Below are 15,233 nucleotides of genomic sequence, written 5' to 3' on the forward strand. Positions count from 1 at the left end.
GATATGCCAATCTGGTTTTTTTTTTTTTTTTTGCTTTTAGTCATTCATGAATAACATTCTTTCTGAAATGACCCCTATTTCTCAATTGAACTGATCTGTCTAACCTTTTTGTTCAAAATTTAGTTTAAATATTATAACCTGACTTCCTAATACACAATATTATATATTCTAATGTTGCAACTTAGTATCTTCTGTATTTGCTTACTGACTGCATACCATTCCATCACTTGCAGAGAACCATCATTTACTGAGTTATTCATCCATTTTTGGACATAAAAATTGTTTCCAATGTTTTATTATATAAAGAATGTTCTGATAAATATATTCATGCAAATAGAGATTTTCAGTACCCCACATTTTCTCAATTTAGACTTCCAGAAATACATTACTGGGTCAAAGGTTACAGACTTATTTTTGACTTTTGAAACATAGCCAAACTGTTTTTTTCAAAGGTCCACATCAACTTATGCTACTACTAGCAATGTTGGAAAGTACCATTTTCATTGTACCCATCAGACTGCAGGATTAAAAATGTATTTTAAAATCAATACCTTACATATGTAATTTTTAATTGTAATACATAACAGTTTTAATTCACTGACACTAAAAATAGAAAATAATATTTTTACTTCTATAATTTCAGTTACTTAAAAGGTAACTTCTACTGAAAATATTCCCTTATTCCTTTTCCAAACAAGGCAGAATACAGACAGTTATCAAAAATTTCTACCTGTGTAGTGGTGTGAGGGGTTTGATCTTGGGTTTTTCAGAAGCTGAGGAGAGTGTTTTAATCTGAGGCTTGGCTGTTGGTGATGTTTCCAAATCTCGGCTAAGCTCGGCTTCAGTTTTCTTAATAAATTCATCATACGACTAAGTTCAGAAAAATCAGAGGAGTCACTAGGCATAATTTTTAAAACTTATTTTAAATTATAAAATAGTATACTTTAAGGTAAAATACTCAAACAATAAAGAAGATGCAATATAAAATCTCCCTCCTTGCCCCCTCAGCGTCATTCTCCAGAACTCTATAGTTACTTGTACATCCTTCTCAAAATAATCTATAAGCAAGATATATAATTGTAATTCCAGTATCAATTAAGAAACGACATTGTGAATCTACAGAAATTTAATACAATGAAGCAATAACTCATACCTTGCCACATTAAAAAACTTCTTTGACTATATTTGCTAAAGAGTGTACTATTACTTTCATGATATTTTTAAGAAGTTAGCCATTCTGTTCTGAGTTTCAATGGCAGTAAGTTTCTTATGGGCTAAGTAAGGGATACAAATTATAAAAAGAGAAAGGTATAGTTGACAGTATGATAGTTCAGAAATACAAAGAAAAAAAAAAACACAAAACTTTCCTGGTTATTACCCATTCTTTGTAAACAAAACTTTACTAATTTATAATTTGCATGAAATATAAGGGAATCCCTCCATCTCATATTATCATTCCTTAGTTTTCTGGGCTGAAGTCCTTACTTTTACAGCTCTCACTATTTGAAATTAGTGTTTTGTTCAAAACTGTATGTCTGGTACGTAATGTCCTATTCACAATGTCTGGTCCAAAGTAGCCTATCAATACATATTTATAGAATGAACTAATGGATGGATGGATGCTTGTCAACTGCTACAGATCCCTAAAATCTGGGCTGAAATCACTACTTTTACAACTCTCATCATCCATGTTACCTTCATCTGAATTGTCAACATTTTGTTAAAGTAACTCCTGGTATTAAACCTACACCACAGCTAGGTGTTCTAGCTCAGTAGGTATACATGAGGACTATGACTACTAAGATCTGAAAGCTATACATTTATGAGTACAGTCCATTTATTAAATCTGTGATCAAATAAAATCCAATAGATTTTTTATATTAACTGCTATGTATTATATATCTCTCTCTCATATACTGTAATTTTAAAAGTTAAATACAGAATTTTCTTTTGTCTTTGTTTACGCCATTAAGTAGAATGCTGGAAGAGATGGATCATATGGCACTTCTCTAGAGGGCTCTTTTCTGACTGACATAGTTATTAAGGAACATTTTTGAGCAATACCATTCATTCTAATAGTATTTTATCTCCAACAGTTACTTCAATGACTCATTAGCTGACGTATAAGATGAAATCCAAATTCATCAGTTTTACTTCTAAGGTCCTGAATATAATCTGTATTTTTAAATTTTATTTCCACTTCTTTCCAGCATGAACTCCCCAGTATGGTCATTGTATCTTAATCACTTTTCCTACTCTAACCATTGTGTAAGTTACAATCCCTATTCCATCTGTGTACTGTGTACCTGTTTAAATGTTTATTTTCTCCAGATCTATTAACAGGCCTCTTTTCTATGTGGAAGACAATACAATGGTAAAGGCACAGAATTTAAAATTAGAACTAGATTAAAATCCTAGTTTCACCATTTATGAGCTGTGTATCCTTGGATAAATCATTAATCTCACTGAAACTCAGTTTCCTTACCTGTAAAAGAGGGATAATAATACTCACACCTTGTTGTGAGGATTAAATGAAAAATATGTGTAATTAGCTGAGTTCTTGGCACATAAATAGGCATCTGAATATTTGATGATTAAATTAATAGTGGTAGGAGAAGCATGTGTTTGCTGTTATGTAACAAGGACCAAAAGGTGGAAATTGAAAGGACAGAAATTTTGGCTAAATACAACAAAGAGCTCTTCTAATACTTAGAGCACTTAGAGTTTAACACGGAAACCAATTAGCTCGAAATTTTGAAAATTCCTATTACTGGAAGTGTTCAGGTAGAAGTTGAATGATGTTCTCTGGTGATGAGATGAGAAGGGATTCTTGCAATAAGTAGGAGATTCAGTCTGATTCTACAATGAATGTCATGTTCTAGGAACACGGGGTTGGCAGAATGTGTGTAATAGAAAAGCAGAATGTGTGTAATAGAAAAGCAGTGTGAGGCAGAACATCTAAGAGACTACGCAGACAGTAGAGGCAAGAGGTCATAAGGGCCCCAACTAGCCTGGAGGCAGTAGGAATGGAAAGGAACAAACAAGAAACTTTATAAAAAAAATCCATGAGAACTAGTGACTGAATGGACAGGGAAAAACAGAATAAGGAAGACATCCCAGCCTGGGACAGAATCAGGAAGGCTGCTACAGCTTGGGGGAAAATTCAAGTTAAGTTATCATTTAGAATCTATTCAAACAGTACAAAGAGTTGTACTATTTAATAAGTTGTGTGGCATGAAACACCATTCTGTGAAATAAGGGAAGGGAAGGGGAAAGGGGAAGGGAAGGGGAAAAGGGAAAGGGGAAGGGGAAGGAGGAAAGAAAAGGAGAAAAAAAGGGGAAAGGGAAGGGGGAAGGAAGAGGAAAGAAGAAAGTTGGGGAAGGGAAGCAGCAACAATTCCAAACGCTGAAATTATTTACCTGGTAGTTCTCTGCTTACAAGGGTATAGATACCAATCTTTCTTTCAAAGGCCTAATCTTTCTTATTTAGGAAAAAAAAAATCTAATACTTTATTTTAATATTTATTTTTTAGAGGTGGGGGTCTTGCTATGTTACCCAGGCTGGAGTGCAGTAGCTATTCACAGGTGCAATCATGGTGCACTACAGCCTCAAACTCCTGGCTTCAAGCAATTCTCCTGCCTCAACCTCCTGAGTATCTGGGACTTCAGAACACACCACTATATATAGCCAATTTTAATATTTATTTTAATACTTATTTTAATATTTAAATTTAAAATTTAATGTTTAGGCTGGGCGCGGTGGCTCATGCCTGTATTCCAGCACTTTGGGAGGCCGAGGTGGGTGGATCACGAGGTCAGGAGATCGAGACCATCCTGGCTAACATGGCGAAACCCCGTTTCTATGTATTGTATACTAAATATACAAAAAATTAGCCGGGCATGGTGGCAGGCGCCTGTAGTCCCAGCTACTCAGGAGGCTGAGGCAGAAGAATGGTGTGAACCCAGGGGGCGGAGCTTGCAGTGAGCACACATTGCTCCACTGATCACTCCACTGAACTCCAGCCTGGGCGACAGAGTGAGACTTTGTCTCAAAAAAAATAAAAATAAAAAACAAATAAAATTTAATGTTTTAAGCAAGAATGTCCTTAGACACCCTCAGATTTTTTTTTAAGAGAATAAAATGTGGCACCACACTAATAATGAAGAATCCTAATCCATTACTTTATTAACAACATTAAAAACATTTTAGACGTCACATACACATTAGCCTTGACATTAAACCCCTTTCTTCCTATGTCTAACCTCTAACTGCTTGATCAGACTGGCTTCTTGGGCTTTCAGTCTTTCCTTTTGCCTTTTTTTCTGTTCCTTCTTCAACTGGTTCACAACTGATTTTCTTTTCCGCAATTCATCCTTCAGAGCTCTGATCCTACCTTCAATGTCACTCTGGTCAGATGTAGTTTCTGAAAGAGATACAAAATCTTTTATTTATAATTTTGACTTAAGCATAATGTTAACTCAGTAACTACTAATAAAAAGCTGTAATGTAATATTCCATTTAAATAAAGCCAATCTAATAATTAAAATATGAGCTTCTGAAACAAATGTATTACTAAAATGCATCCCTATAATTTACCCCCCTGCCACACACACTTTATTTTTGGCTTGGTTCCTCCTATTTATTTTCACTTTCTAATTGTACTACTTGAAATTATAAATAAATCTTGAGATACGCTGTCTTGGTAAGACATGCAGCTGGAAGTTGAGAAATTTTTAGACTGATGAAATTTGGATATTCTGCAAGAAATTACTTCTGGTGACAAGATAATCATATTTAACTGTCTCTTGCCTTGGTTATTAATACATAATTTAATAGTTTTTAAGTCATATTAAAATCAAACTAGAGTTTTACCACTTCAAATTGCTTGTGATTCATTAGCTGATGGCTTAATATCACATTAAAAAGAGAGAAATTATAAAGAAATAGACTCTGCTGTAATCTTTCTTTGAAAGCTCTCAAAATATTTAAAATAAATGAAAGGAAGCTAGTTAAATCTTTCCTCTCCAACAGTTCACATATACAAGATGTCTACTCATAGCAACATCATGAAAAGGATATTTCATTATAATGTGTCATACACATGCTATGAAAACAAACAGGTATCATTTAAAGACACTGCTTATTTCACTACACATGGAAATTACATAGCATAGGAATTACTGTTCCTCACACATCCCTCAATCACACAATGGTGTCATTTTCATACACTAATGTTGAGTGAGACATTTAATAGTCTTACAATAGAAATAATATCATACACAAATCTTAAGACTCAGACTTAACATTACGTCAAAGACCAGGATTCTATCAGTTACTTCAGGTTAAACTGCATAAGAGCTAGTTATAGAAGTTACTTAAATGCAAAAAGATTACAAATGTCTTTTTAATAGTGTGGTCGGTCTAAATATCTGAATAAGAAATAATAAAATGTGAGTTCCTGTCACTTCTATGACACTGAGTTAAGGCATACTAGGAAAGTTAGGCTTGTTTTATATTAGTGGTGGCATCATACTGAGCCCTTAGCATAGGCAAGGCTGAATTATTTACTTATGTACTTCCAAAATTATTATTTTGATAAGATTTTGTAGACCACTACACTCTTACAGGCTTAGTTTCAATTTTGCCCCCAAAATAACTATTTTAAATTAATATTTTAAAAAATTGTACATACCAGCAGTGATTTTCTAATAAAAAAATATATTTACCATCTATGGTTGAAGATTTAATAGCAGGCGATGAAAAACTTGGGGTTTTTAGATGAAAGACCTTGGAAAATGTTCATGTTTTTAAGTACTAAAGAAACCAAACACAGGCCGGGCGCACTGGCTCACACCTATAATCCCAGCAGTTTGGGAGGCCAAGGTGGGCAGACTAATGAGGTCAGGAGTTCGAGACTACCCTAGGCAGCATGGCAAAACCCCATCTCTACCAAAAATACAAAAATCAGCCGGGTGTGGCAGCATGCACCTGTAGTCCCAGCTACTCAGGTGGCTGAGGCAGGAGGATCATTTAAGCCCAGGAGGCAGAGGTTGAAGTAAGCTGAGATCATGCCACTGCATTCCAGCTTGGGCGACAGGGCTAGAGACTGTCTCAAAACAAAATAACCTGCTAGAATAACTTGTTTTTAAAAAATGAGTTTCTGATTATTTGACACACACTGATTATATTAGCTTGGTTGATAAAACTCTCCATCATTTAAGTAAAGGTATTAAAACTTTACTACATTAATATCTGCCACTTCTACAAATACTGAATATAAATAATGTCATCTTGAGTAGGTAGTGAATCTGTTGTTTAGAAACCTAAGAGCTACTTTTTTTTTTTTTTTTTTTTTTTGAGACGGAGTCTCACTCGCGTGTCACCCAGCCTGGAGTGCAGTGGCGCGATCTCGGCTCACTGCAAGCTTTGCCTCCTGGGTTTACGCCATTCTCCTGCCTCAGCCTCCCGAGTAGCTGGGACTACAGGCGCCCGCCACCTCGCCTGGCTAGTTTTTCGTATTTTTTAGTAGAGACGGGGTTTCACCGTGTTAGCCAGGATGATTTCGATCTCCTGACCTCGTGATCCGCCCGTCTCGGCCTCCCAAAGTGCTGGGATTACAGGCTTGAGCCACCGCGCCCGGCCTAGAAACCTCAGAGCTACTTTTCTAAAACCATTTATTCTTACTTAAATAAGCGTCACCAATAAAACAGTATCTTACAAACGTTATTATTAATCCTTGGTGCATAACTCATGCAAGGATGGTTGAAACATTATTCCATTGCTAACAAACGAAAAAGATAAGCCAGTATTGGCAAAGAAACCTGAAGAAAGTCACCAGTAAGTAAGAGATCCAGGATAAGAACGCACGTTTCCAAGTATTCAAGTTTATGTCTACTGACAAGTTATTCTCTTGGAAGCAATTTTTCACCAACGTACATAAAAGCAAATATATAAAAACATTAATAAATTTCCACAGAGAAATATGAGACAACATTCTTCAACTGGCCTGACTCAATTATTCTATTCCTAAGAATCTATTCCACACTGAAATATACAAAAAGAATTTTTATCATATATATGATAAACACACATATAAATGACATATGGTATTACACACACACACACGAGTCATGCACCACATATGATGTTTTGGTCAATGACAGACTACATAGCAGACTACATATCATATATTATAAATATATGATAGTGGTCCCAAGATTATAATATTTTTACTACACCTTTTCTATGTTTAGATATACAAATACTTAACATTGTGTTACAACTGCGTATAGTATTCAGTATAGTAATATACTGTACAGGTATTACACTCTAGGAGCAAGAGGCTATACCATATGGCCTGAGAGTGCAGTTAGGCTACACAATCTAGGTTTGTCTAAGTTCATTCTATGAAGTTCACATAATGATGAAATTGCTTAATGACACATTTCTCAGAGCATATCCTGGATGTTAAGTGATGCATGACTACATATATGTGTAAATATTTACATAAAGATGTTTATTATAGCATTATTTGCAATTGTGAAATATTTGAGAAAATCTAAATGGCCATCACTAGGGAAACAGTTAAATAAATTACGGTACATCTACTCTTTGAAATATTATATAGTTACTCAAAGTAGAAAGAAGAGCTGTAAATATGGGTGTAGGAAAATTCCATGATTTATAATTGTCTGACACATGGAAAACAAAAGGGTACAATACATAATCAATTACAAAAACAACAACAACAAAAAACAAAGAATAACATTTTTCATGTTTCCTTTACTAAATGTTTACTCTCAAAACTAAAACTGAATTCAAAAAGCAATACACTGGGCCGGGTACGGTGGCTCACACCTGTAATCCCAGCACTTTAGGAAGCTGAGATGGGCAGATCACCTGAGGTCAGAAGTTCGAGACCAGCCTGGCCAACATGGTGAAACCTCGTCTCTACTAAAAAAAAAATACAAAAATTAGCCGGGCGTGGTAATGGGCACCTGTAATCCCAGCTTCTCGGGAGGCTGAGGCAGGAGAATCGCTTGACCCTGGGAGGTGGAGGTTGCAGTGAGCCAAGATCGCACCACTGCACTCCAGCCTGAGTGACGGAGTGACACTCCATCTTAAAAAACAACAAAAAAAAGCAATACACTGAATATGCCTAACTCAATATATTCAATATGGCAATACTCAATATGGTATTAATCTTCTTCACAATCCTACATAAACCCACCACTGTCTGTCTACATATGCTTCCTAAAGTCAACAAACTCCTTGAAGCCTTTTAGAGTAGAGGCTGTTCAAATACAACACAAATAAAAACTCATGATTAGTCTTACCTGACTGTGTCATAGATAATGACTCATCTGACCAACTATAACAGTGCTGATGGGACTTGATAGGCAGGTGACATTGTCCTCCAGTCCTATGACTTCCTTTGCTAGACTCCTGCTTTGACACAGATGTGCAGCTTTTGGGAAGTGACTGTTCAAACAGAAAACCAAACAGAAACTATTTTGTGATATAATTGTAAAATTCTACTTAAAATTTGAGATACTAGCCATATAAAGATAACATTTACAAAGAATTTAAGATAACTGTTAGGACCCAAGTGAAAAAAGTTTACAAATTATTCAACCTGGGAAAGCTGATTTTTAAAAAGTTTACAAATTATATAAAGGATAAGACCTCAATTTTTTTTGAAGACATAGAAAACAATTATAAAAGAGAGCATGCTTTTAAAAAGTTTTACAATCAATTAGAAGTGATTATTATGTCAGTGATATTTACCCCTCCCCCAATTCTTTTAATTTTGAAAATACTCAGTACGTACTTTTACAGAAAGGAGAGAGGAAGGGAAGAAGAAAACAGAGCATAAGACGTTTGCCCACAAGAGAACAAAAGACAAAATTTCTACCCTGACATCAGGTGGAAGTGAGATGCCTGATTTGATTCCTAGCTACTATCACTTCCTATCCCTGTGACTTTGGGCAAATTTCCTAAGTTGAGGATTAGAACAGTATCTATAGGATTCTTTCAAGGGTTAAATGAGATAATCCATGTAAGGCACTTGGTAAAAACTTTGTAAATAAACACTTAATAAATATTAGCTTTTATTATAAAAACTACTTTGAGATATACTAGTTTTGATTTCCTTGATATATTTTCTTGTGAAAAAAGCTCTAATTTTTAATAGTCAATCAGTTTGTGGCTACTCCGAGCCTCATCAATAATGATGCTAGGTAGAATGTAATTGATTTATAAGAGCTAATAAACTTTTAAGATTGTATAAATACAGTTTGGTTGTAAATTCCTGGAAGGCAGAAATTTACAGAATAATAGATAATGCTACAAGTAAATTATCTATATAAGTCTAATATTATCATACAATAAATAAGAGACCACTAACATAATTATTAAAAGCCTTTAACAACCTAAAAATGCTGATTTCAAGTATGTGCACAAGGACACTGAAATATTTTTTAACATAATATTGAATAGGCTCTTCAATGAATAAAAAATGTTCTTCTGGCCGGGCACGGTGGCTCATGCCTGTAATCCCGGCACTTTGGGAGGCCAAGGTGGGAGGATCACCTGAGGTTAGGAGTTTAAGACCAGCCTGACCAACATGGAGAAACCCTGTCTCTACTAAAAATACAAAATTAGCTGGGCATAGTGGCGCATGCCTGTAATCCCAGCTACTCGGAAGGCTGAGGCAGGAGAATTGCTTAAACCCACGAGGTGGAGGTTGCAGTGAGCAGAGATCATGTCACCGCACTCCAGCCTGGGCAACAAGAGTGAAACTCCATCTCAGAAAAAAAATGTTTTTCTTCTAGATCTTCTAGGTGCTGTAACATAAATGAACCTGATTGACTTTTCAATGGGGAAATAAAATTAATTCTTTCCATCACAATAAAAATGGAAGACTCTAACAAAGAATATTCCATTCTGAATTTGGGCAGATCTTTTTTTAAACATAAAGAGGCTTTAACAATGTCTGTGTATACTTTAGTATACCACAGTATACTAAATATTTAATATTGTTATGCTAATTATTTTCTATATTTTAAAAAAACAGTAAAGTTTCTATCTTGAGTTTTTACCAGCTAGTTTTTTTTTTTTTCTATAAAGTACACAATTAAGGACAATGTAGAAAATCTTAGTCTAATAATGGCTATTATCTTAATTTAAAATCAATAACTATTTCAGACCTGCCTTTAAGAGGTTAAACCATTACTTTTATTCTATGAGTTATACAGAAGTTATTAATTCAGTTACAGTAAAAGTACTCTGGTGTGGTTTAAGATCTTACTGTTTTTGTTATGTGAAAAAACAAACTTCAGAAAGAACTTGTGTTGTTCCCACAAATTGTTTTTCATAAAGACTTTAGAAGTTCCTATTCACTCAATATTAACAGACTTGATAGCAAATGATTTTATAACCGCCACTAATGCCAAAATTCATATATTTGTAAATGAAAAGCTTTATTTCTTTTCATTTTAGACAGCTTTTTTCCAGAGAATCTTTAAGATATAAATACACATTAACTTACATGTTTACTAGGAGAGGTAGAAGATTCTAGTTCCTGTGAACAAACCATTTCTTCAGTAAGTATACTGTGATCTGGAGTCCCTGGCTGTTCCTGTCCAATAGACTCGGATGGTACATATTCAACAGCAGGGCTGCCTAATTCTTCTGGAATGGAGCTTTCACTGTTTAGATGAGAGTACAGAGGTACTGGAGATTCCTCTTCACTTGCTATTTCTAGAAAGAGAGGGTGAAAACAAGAAAAAAAAATACACAATCTTGGTCAATGGGAAAATTATACTGATAAACATTGTTTTTAGCATATTATTACTCGTTGCATTTTTGCCTCCCACAAACAGGAGAGTCATAGCTTCCACAGATGCACAGATCTATTTCTGGGTTATCTGTTTCACAGTCTATTTGTCTCTCTCTGTGCAAACGTATTATTTTAATCACTACAACTTAGAAGTCTTGATATATGGTAAAGTAAGTTTCAGCATTTTGTGGTTCTTCTTTACTAGTGTCTTTGCTTTTTGGTCATTGTTCTTTCATGTAATTTTTTTTTTTTTTTTTTTTTTAGATGGCGTTCCGTTCTTGTTGCCCAGGATGGAGTGCAGTGGCATGATCTCGGCTCACTGTAACCTCTGCTTCCTGGGTTCAAGTGATTCTTCTGCCTCAGCCTCCCAAGTAGCTGGGATTACAGGCACATGTCACCACACCCAGCTAATTTTTGTCTTTTTAGTAGAGACGGGGTTTCACCATAGTGGCCAGGCTTGACTCCAACTCTGACCTCAGGTGATCCATCCACCTCGGCCTCCCAAAGTGCTGGGATTACAGGTGTGAACCACCATGCCTGGCCTCATATAAATTTTTTAATGAGCTTGTCAAAGGTTTCCTATGAAGAAATCTTGCTGAGTTTCTGATGTAAATAGTCTTGAATCTACAGATCAGTTTAAGGAGAATTAGTATCTTATGACACTGAATCTGTGAATATGGAATAATGTTCCGTTTATTTTGGCTTTTTTTTTTTTTTTACTTTTTGAGACAGGGTCTTGCTTTGTTACCCAGGCTGGAGTGCAGTAGCATGAACAGGGCTCACTGCAGCCTCGACCTCCCAGGAACAAGCAATCCTCCTGCCTCTGCCTCCTAAGTAGCTGGGACTATAGGCCTGTGCCACCATGCCTGGCTAATATTTCTGTAGAGGCAGTGTTTGGTCATGTTGCCCAGGCTTGTCATGAACTCTTGAGCTTAAGCAATGTGCATGCCTCAGCCTCCCAAAGTGTTGGGATTACAGGCATAAGCAAGCCACTGTGCCCAGGCTGTTTTGGTTTTCTTTAACGTCTCCTAATAAAATTCTAAATTTTTCTATACAAAGATCTTGTACACTTTTTGTTAAATTTATTCCTAGGTACTTCATATTTTTTGTTTCTATTATATATTGTTTCTATTTGTATCTTTTTTAAAAAATATTTTTCTAATCAATTTTTGATCTATAGACATGCAATTGAATTTTGTATATGAATTTTATAACCAGAAACCTTGTTAAGCTCACTTATTAACTGTAATAATTAACATGTAAATTCTGGATTGTCTATGTGTGTAGCTTTATTAACTGTAAGTAACAAGAATTCTGCTTCTTCTCACTCCTTATAGCTTTTAATTCTTTTTCTAGCCTTAAATGTACTGTGTAGGACCTCTACACAATGCTGAAGAGCTAAAAATAAGCATCCTGGTCTTATCTCCAAATCCAAAGGAACTTTCTGTATTTTATCATTAAGTATGGTATCTATTATAGGTTTGGTTTTTTGTTTTTGTTAACACCGTTTATCGGGTAAAGAAAGTTCCTTTCTACGGCTACTTTGATCTGAGGTTTATTTATTTTATCACAAATGCTTTTTATTTTTATGTAGTCATTTTTTTTTTTTGAGACAGAGTCTCATTCTGTCACCCAGGTTGGAGTGCAGTGGTATGATCTTAGCTCACTGTAACCTCTGTCTCCTGGGCTCAGGTGATTTTCGTGTCTCAGCCTCCCGAGTAGCTGGGACCACAGGTGCGTGCCACCATGCTCAACTAATTTTTTTATTTTTGGTAGAGACAGGGTTTTACCATGTTGCCCAGGCTGGTCTCGAACTCCTGGGTTCAAGTGATCCACCCACCTCAGCCTCCCAAAGTGTTGGGATTACAGGCGTATGTCACTGAGTCTGGCCCACAAATGCTTTTTAAATTTTATCAAATGCCTTTCTGAATCCATTGAGATGATCAATTCTTCTCCTTTAATCTGGGTAAGGTAATTCACCACATTATCAACTGTTTAATGTGTGCTAATCCCACTCTGTCATTAAGTATTAGGATTTGCATATATAGTTGAACTTGGTGTGCTAATACATACTTCAGGATAGGTAAGATTGGCCTTTCGTTTTCTGATACTGTCCTTCTATGGACATAATATCAAACTTATATACTAGCCTCATAAAATGAGTTGAGAAATGTCTCTTTTTTTATTCTATGGAAAAGTAAAGAATTATAATACCATGTTTCACCCCCCCCCTCCTTTTTAATCTAGTATACTGGTAAAGATGGATGAGGTCTATGTAAAAAGATGCCTAGTTACTGGGGTACAATTCCTTTACTGGTGAAAGAATCAGGAGGGTTCTCTTATCTTACTGAGTAAGCTTTGGTAAGTTGTATTTTTTAGAAGAATTTAGCCATTTCTTCTAAGTTTTCAAGTTTGTATTGGAATAAAGTTATTACAATTTTTTTTTTTTTCTTGAGAGACGGAGTCTCGCTGTTGCCAGGCTATAGTGCAGTGGTGTGATCTCGGCTCACTGCGACCTCCACCTCTTGGGTTCAAGCAATTCTCCTGTGTCAGTCTCCTGAGTAGCTGGGATTACAGGTGCATGCCACCACACCCAGCTAATTTCTTTTGTATTTTAGTAGAGACGGGGTTTCACTGTGTTGCTCAGGCTGGTCTCGAACTCCTGAGCTCAGGCAATCCACCTGCCTCAGCCTCCCAAAGTGCAAGGTTTACAGTCGTGAGCCACCATGCCTGGCCACAATTTTTTTTTGTCTTTCTAATTTCTCCAGCATTTGTGGTTATATCATCTTTCTCATCATTTGCATCACCTCAATCATCTGCATTTTAATTACAATTTTATTTTATTTTTAGAGACAGAGCTCACTCTGACACACAGTCTGGAGCACAGTGGGGTGATCACAGCTCTCTGTAACCTTGACCTCTTGGGCTCAAGCAAGCCTCTCGCCTCAGTAGCTAGGACTATAGGTATGTACCACCATACCCAGCTAACTTTTTAATTTTTTGTAGAATCGGGGTCTGCTATGTCATCCAGGCTGGTCTTGAACTCCTGGCCTCAAGCGATCCTCTGGCCTTGGCCTTCCAAAGTGTTCGGATTACAGGCATGAGCCACTGTGCCCAGCCTCGCATTTTTAAAAGTAATGAAATATATCTTTCAATTATGTTAGGCTTTAGTTTGTAGTGTGAACAGAGTTAGTATTTATTACCTTTCTGTTCTGTTCTCTGGTCCTCCAGTTCTTTCTTAGGAGTTTTGGGTTTTATTAATTCTTTGTCCCAGGCAGCCAAAGCTTGTTTTTCCATTTGACGAATTTCTGCTTCTTCTGCATCTAAACGTCGCTTCCACTCTAGGAGCTCCTCTGCATGTTGTCGCCGTTGCATTAATTTTTGCTCCCGCTTTGTCAGAAACCTATGGTCACACCATGAAGAACAGTTTGAGAGAACAAATCTATAGGCAAAGATCACTATGAGAGCTCTATCACTCACCACCTTATCAACAAGCTGTGCAAAAGCAGAACATTCATACTACTCTTCTTTCTGAAAAAGGCTTGAGATAATATAAGCTTTCATGAGTCAACTTATTCAGAAAATGAGGGAATTTATGTTTTACTCATAATGGTTTGTAAAGTTAGCAAAGGAAAAACAGCAGTATATTGAGAAAAAAAAACCTTCAGAATATCTAGACAACCATAATTGATAATGTTCATATTTATATATTCATTTTTTGTAGGTTATTCTTTTCTATAACAGAAGAGGTAAGGAATTTATTCTGAAGGCTCAGACCAGAAAACACACAAAACCCGAAACAACAAATACCAAAAATAATAAAAAACAAACCCAAAAGCCCCAAAACAAGCAAGCAAACAAAAAACATGTTCATGTCCCTTTTTTACTTTTATTTTAAAGTTCTGCCTGGCTTTGTTTCAGGTCTAATGAGTTTTGTTTCTTCCATGACCTAAGAGATGCAATGTCAAGTGGTAAATCTTTTTTTCATGGAGAGAACACTGAGTACCACAGTCCATGTTTTATGCATATAAACCTAACTATTTACTTAAGTAAAGGTATGCATCAAATTCTCAATTTAACCTGATTTCTGAACTTAAATAGCCAATGATATCTTAGGCCCAAAGGGTTAGGAGAAATTACTGAGTTAGGAAAAATTACTTAGTTTAGAGGCTACTAATAAACCATCTTCGAATGTAGATGCCACAACTAAATAAAATGTGGGCTGCTCACATTACTAGTGTTATATCTATAGTGGTAGCTAACCAACAAAAATGCACACATGTATCGCACAAACACTAAAAAGCACAAGAACTGTCACTCTACTTCTTGAGCAATCATCATGTCAAATTAATGTGGAAACAAAAGGTAAAATTTATGGGACATTTGACAAGA

General features: G+C 35.8%; 1 protein-coding gene across 6 annotated transcripts in view; it reads right to left on the reverse strand.

Annotated features, from left to right (window-relative positions):
• Nucleotides 1-15,233, reverse strand: part of CEP350 (centrosomal protein 350) — a 112,848-nt gene that overhangs the window by 25,855 nt on the left and 71,760 nt on the right. For all 6 annotated transcript variants that reach the window (XM_031658060.1, XM_031658057.1, XM_031658053.1 and 3 more), the window contains 5 exons: nucleotides 14,045-14,244; nucleotides 10,551-10,762; nucleotides 8,338-8,482; nucleotides 4,264-4,424; nucleotides 731-870 (listed from right to left, as the gene is read on the reverse strand). In XM_031658060.1, the coding sequence (XP_031513920.1) occupies nucleotides 731-870; nucleotides 4,264-4,424; nucleotides 8,338-8,482; nucleotides 10,551-10,762; nucleotides 14,045-14,244 (858 nt within the window). The remainder of the gene's footprint in view (nucleotides 1-730; nucleotides 871-4,263; nucleotides 4,425-8,337; nucleotides 8,483-10,550; nucleotides 10,763-14,044; nucleotides 14,245-15,233) is intronic.

The sequence above is a fragment of the Papio anubis genome, chromosome 1 (genome assembly GCF_008728515.1).
Source record: "Papio anubis isolate 15944 chromosome 1, Panubis1.0, whole genome shotgun sequence".
NCBI classification, from domain to species: Eukaryota; Metazoa; Chordata; class Mammalia; order Primates; family Cercopithecidae; genus Papio; species Papio anubis.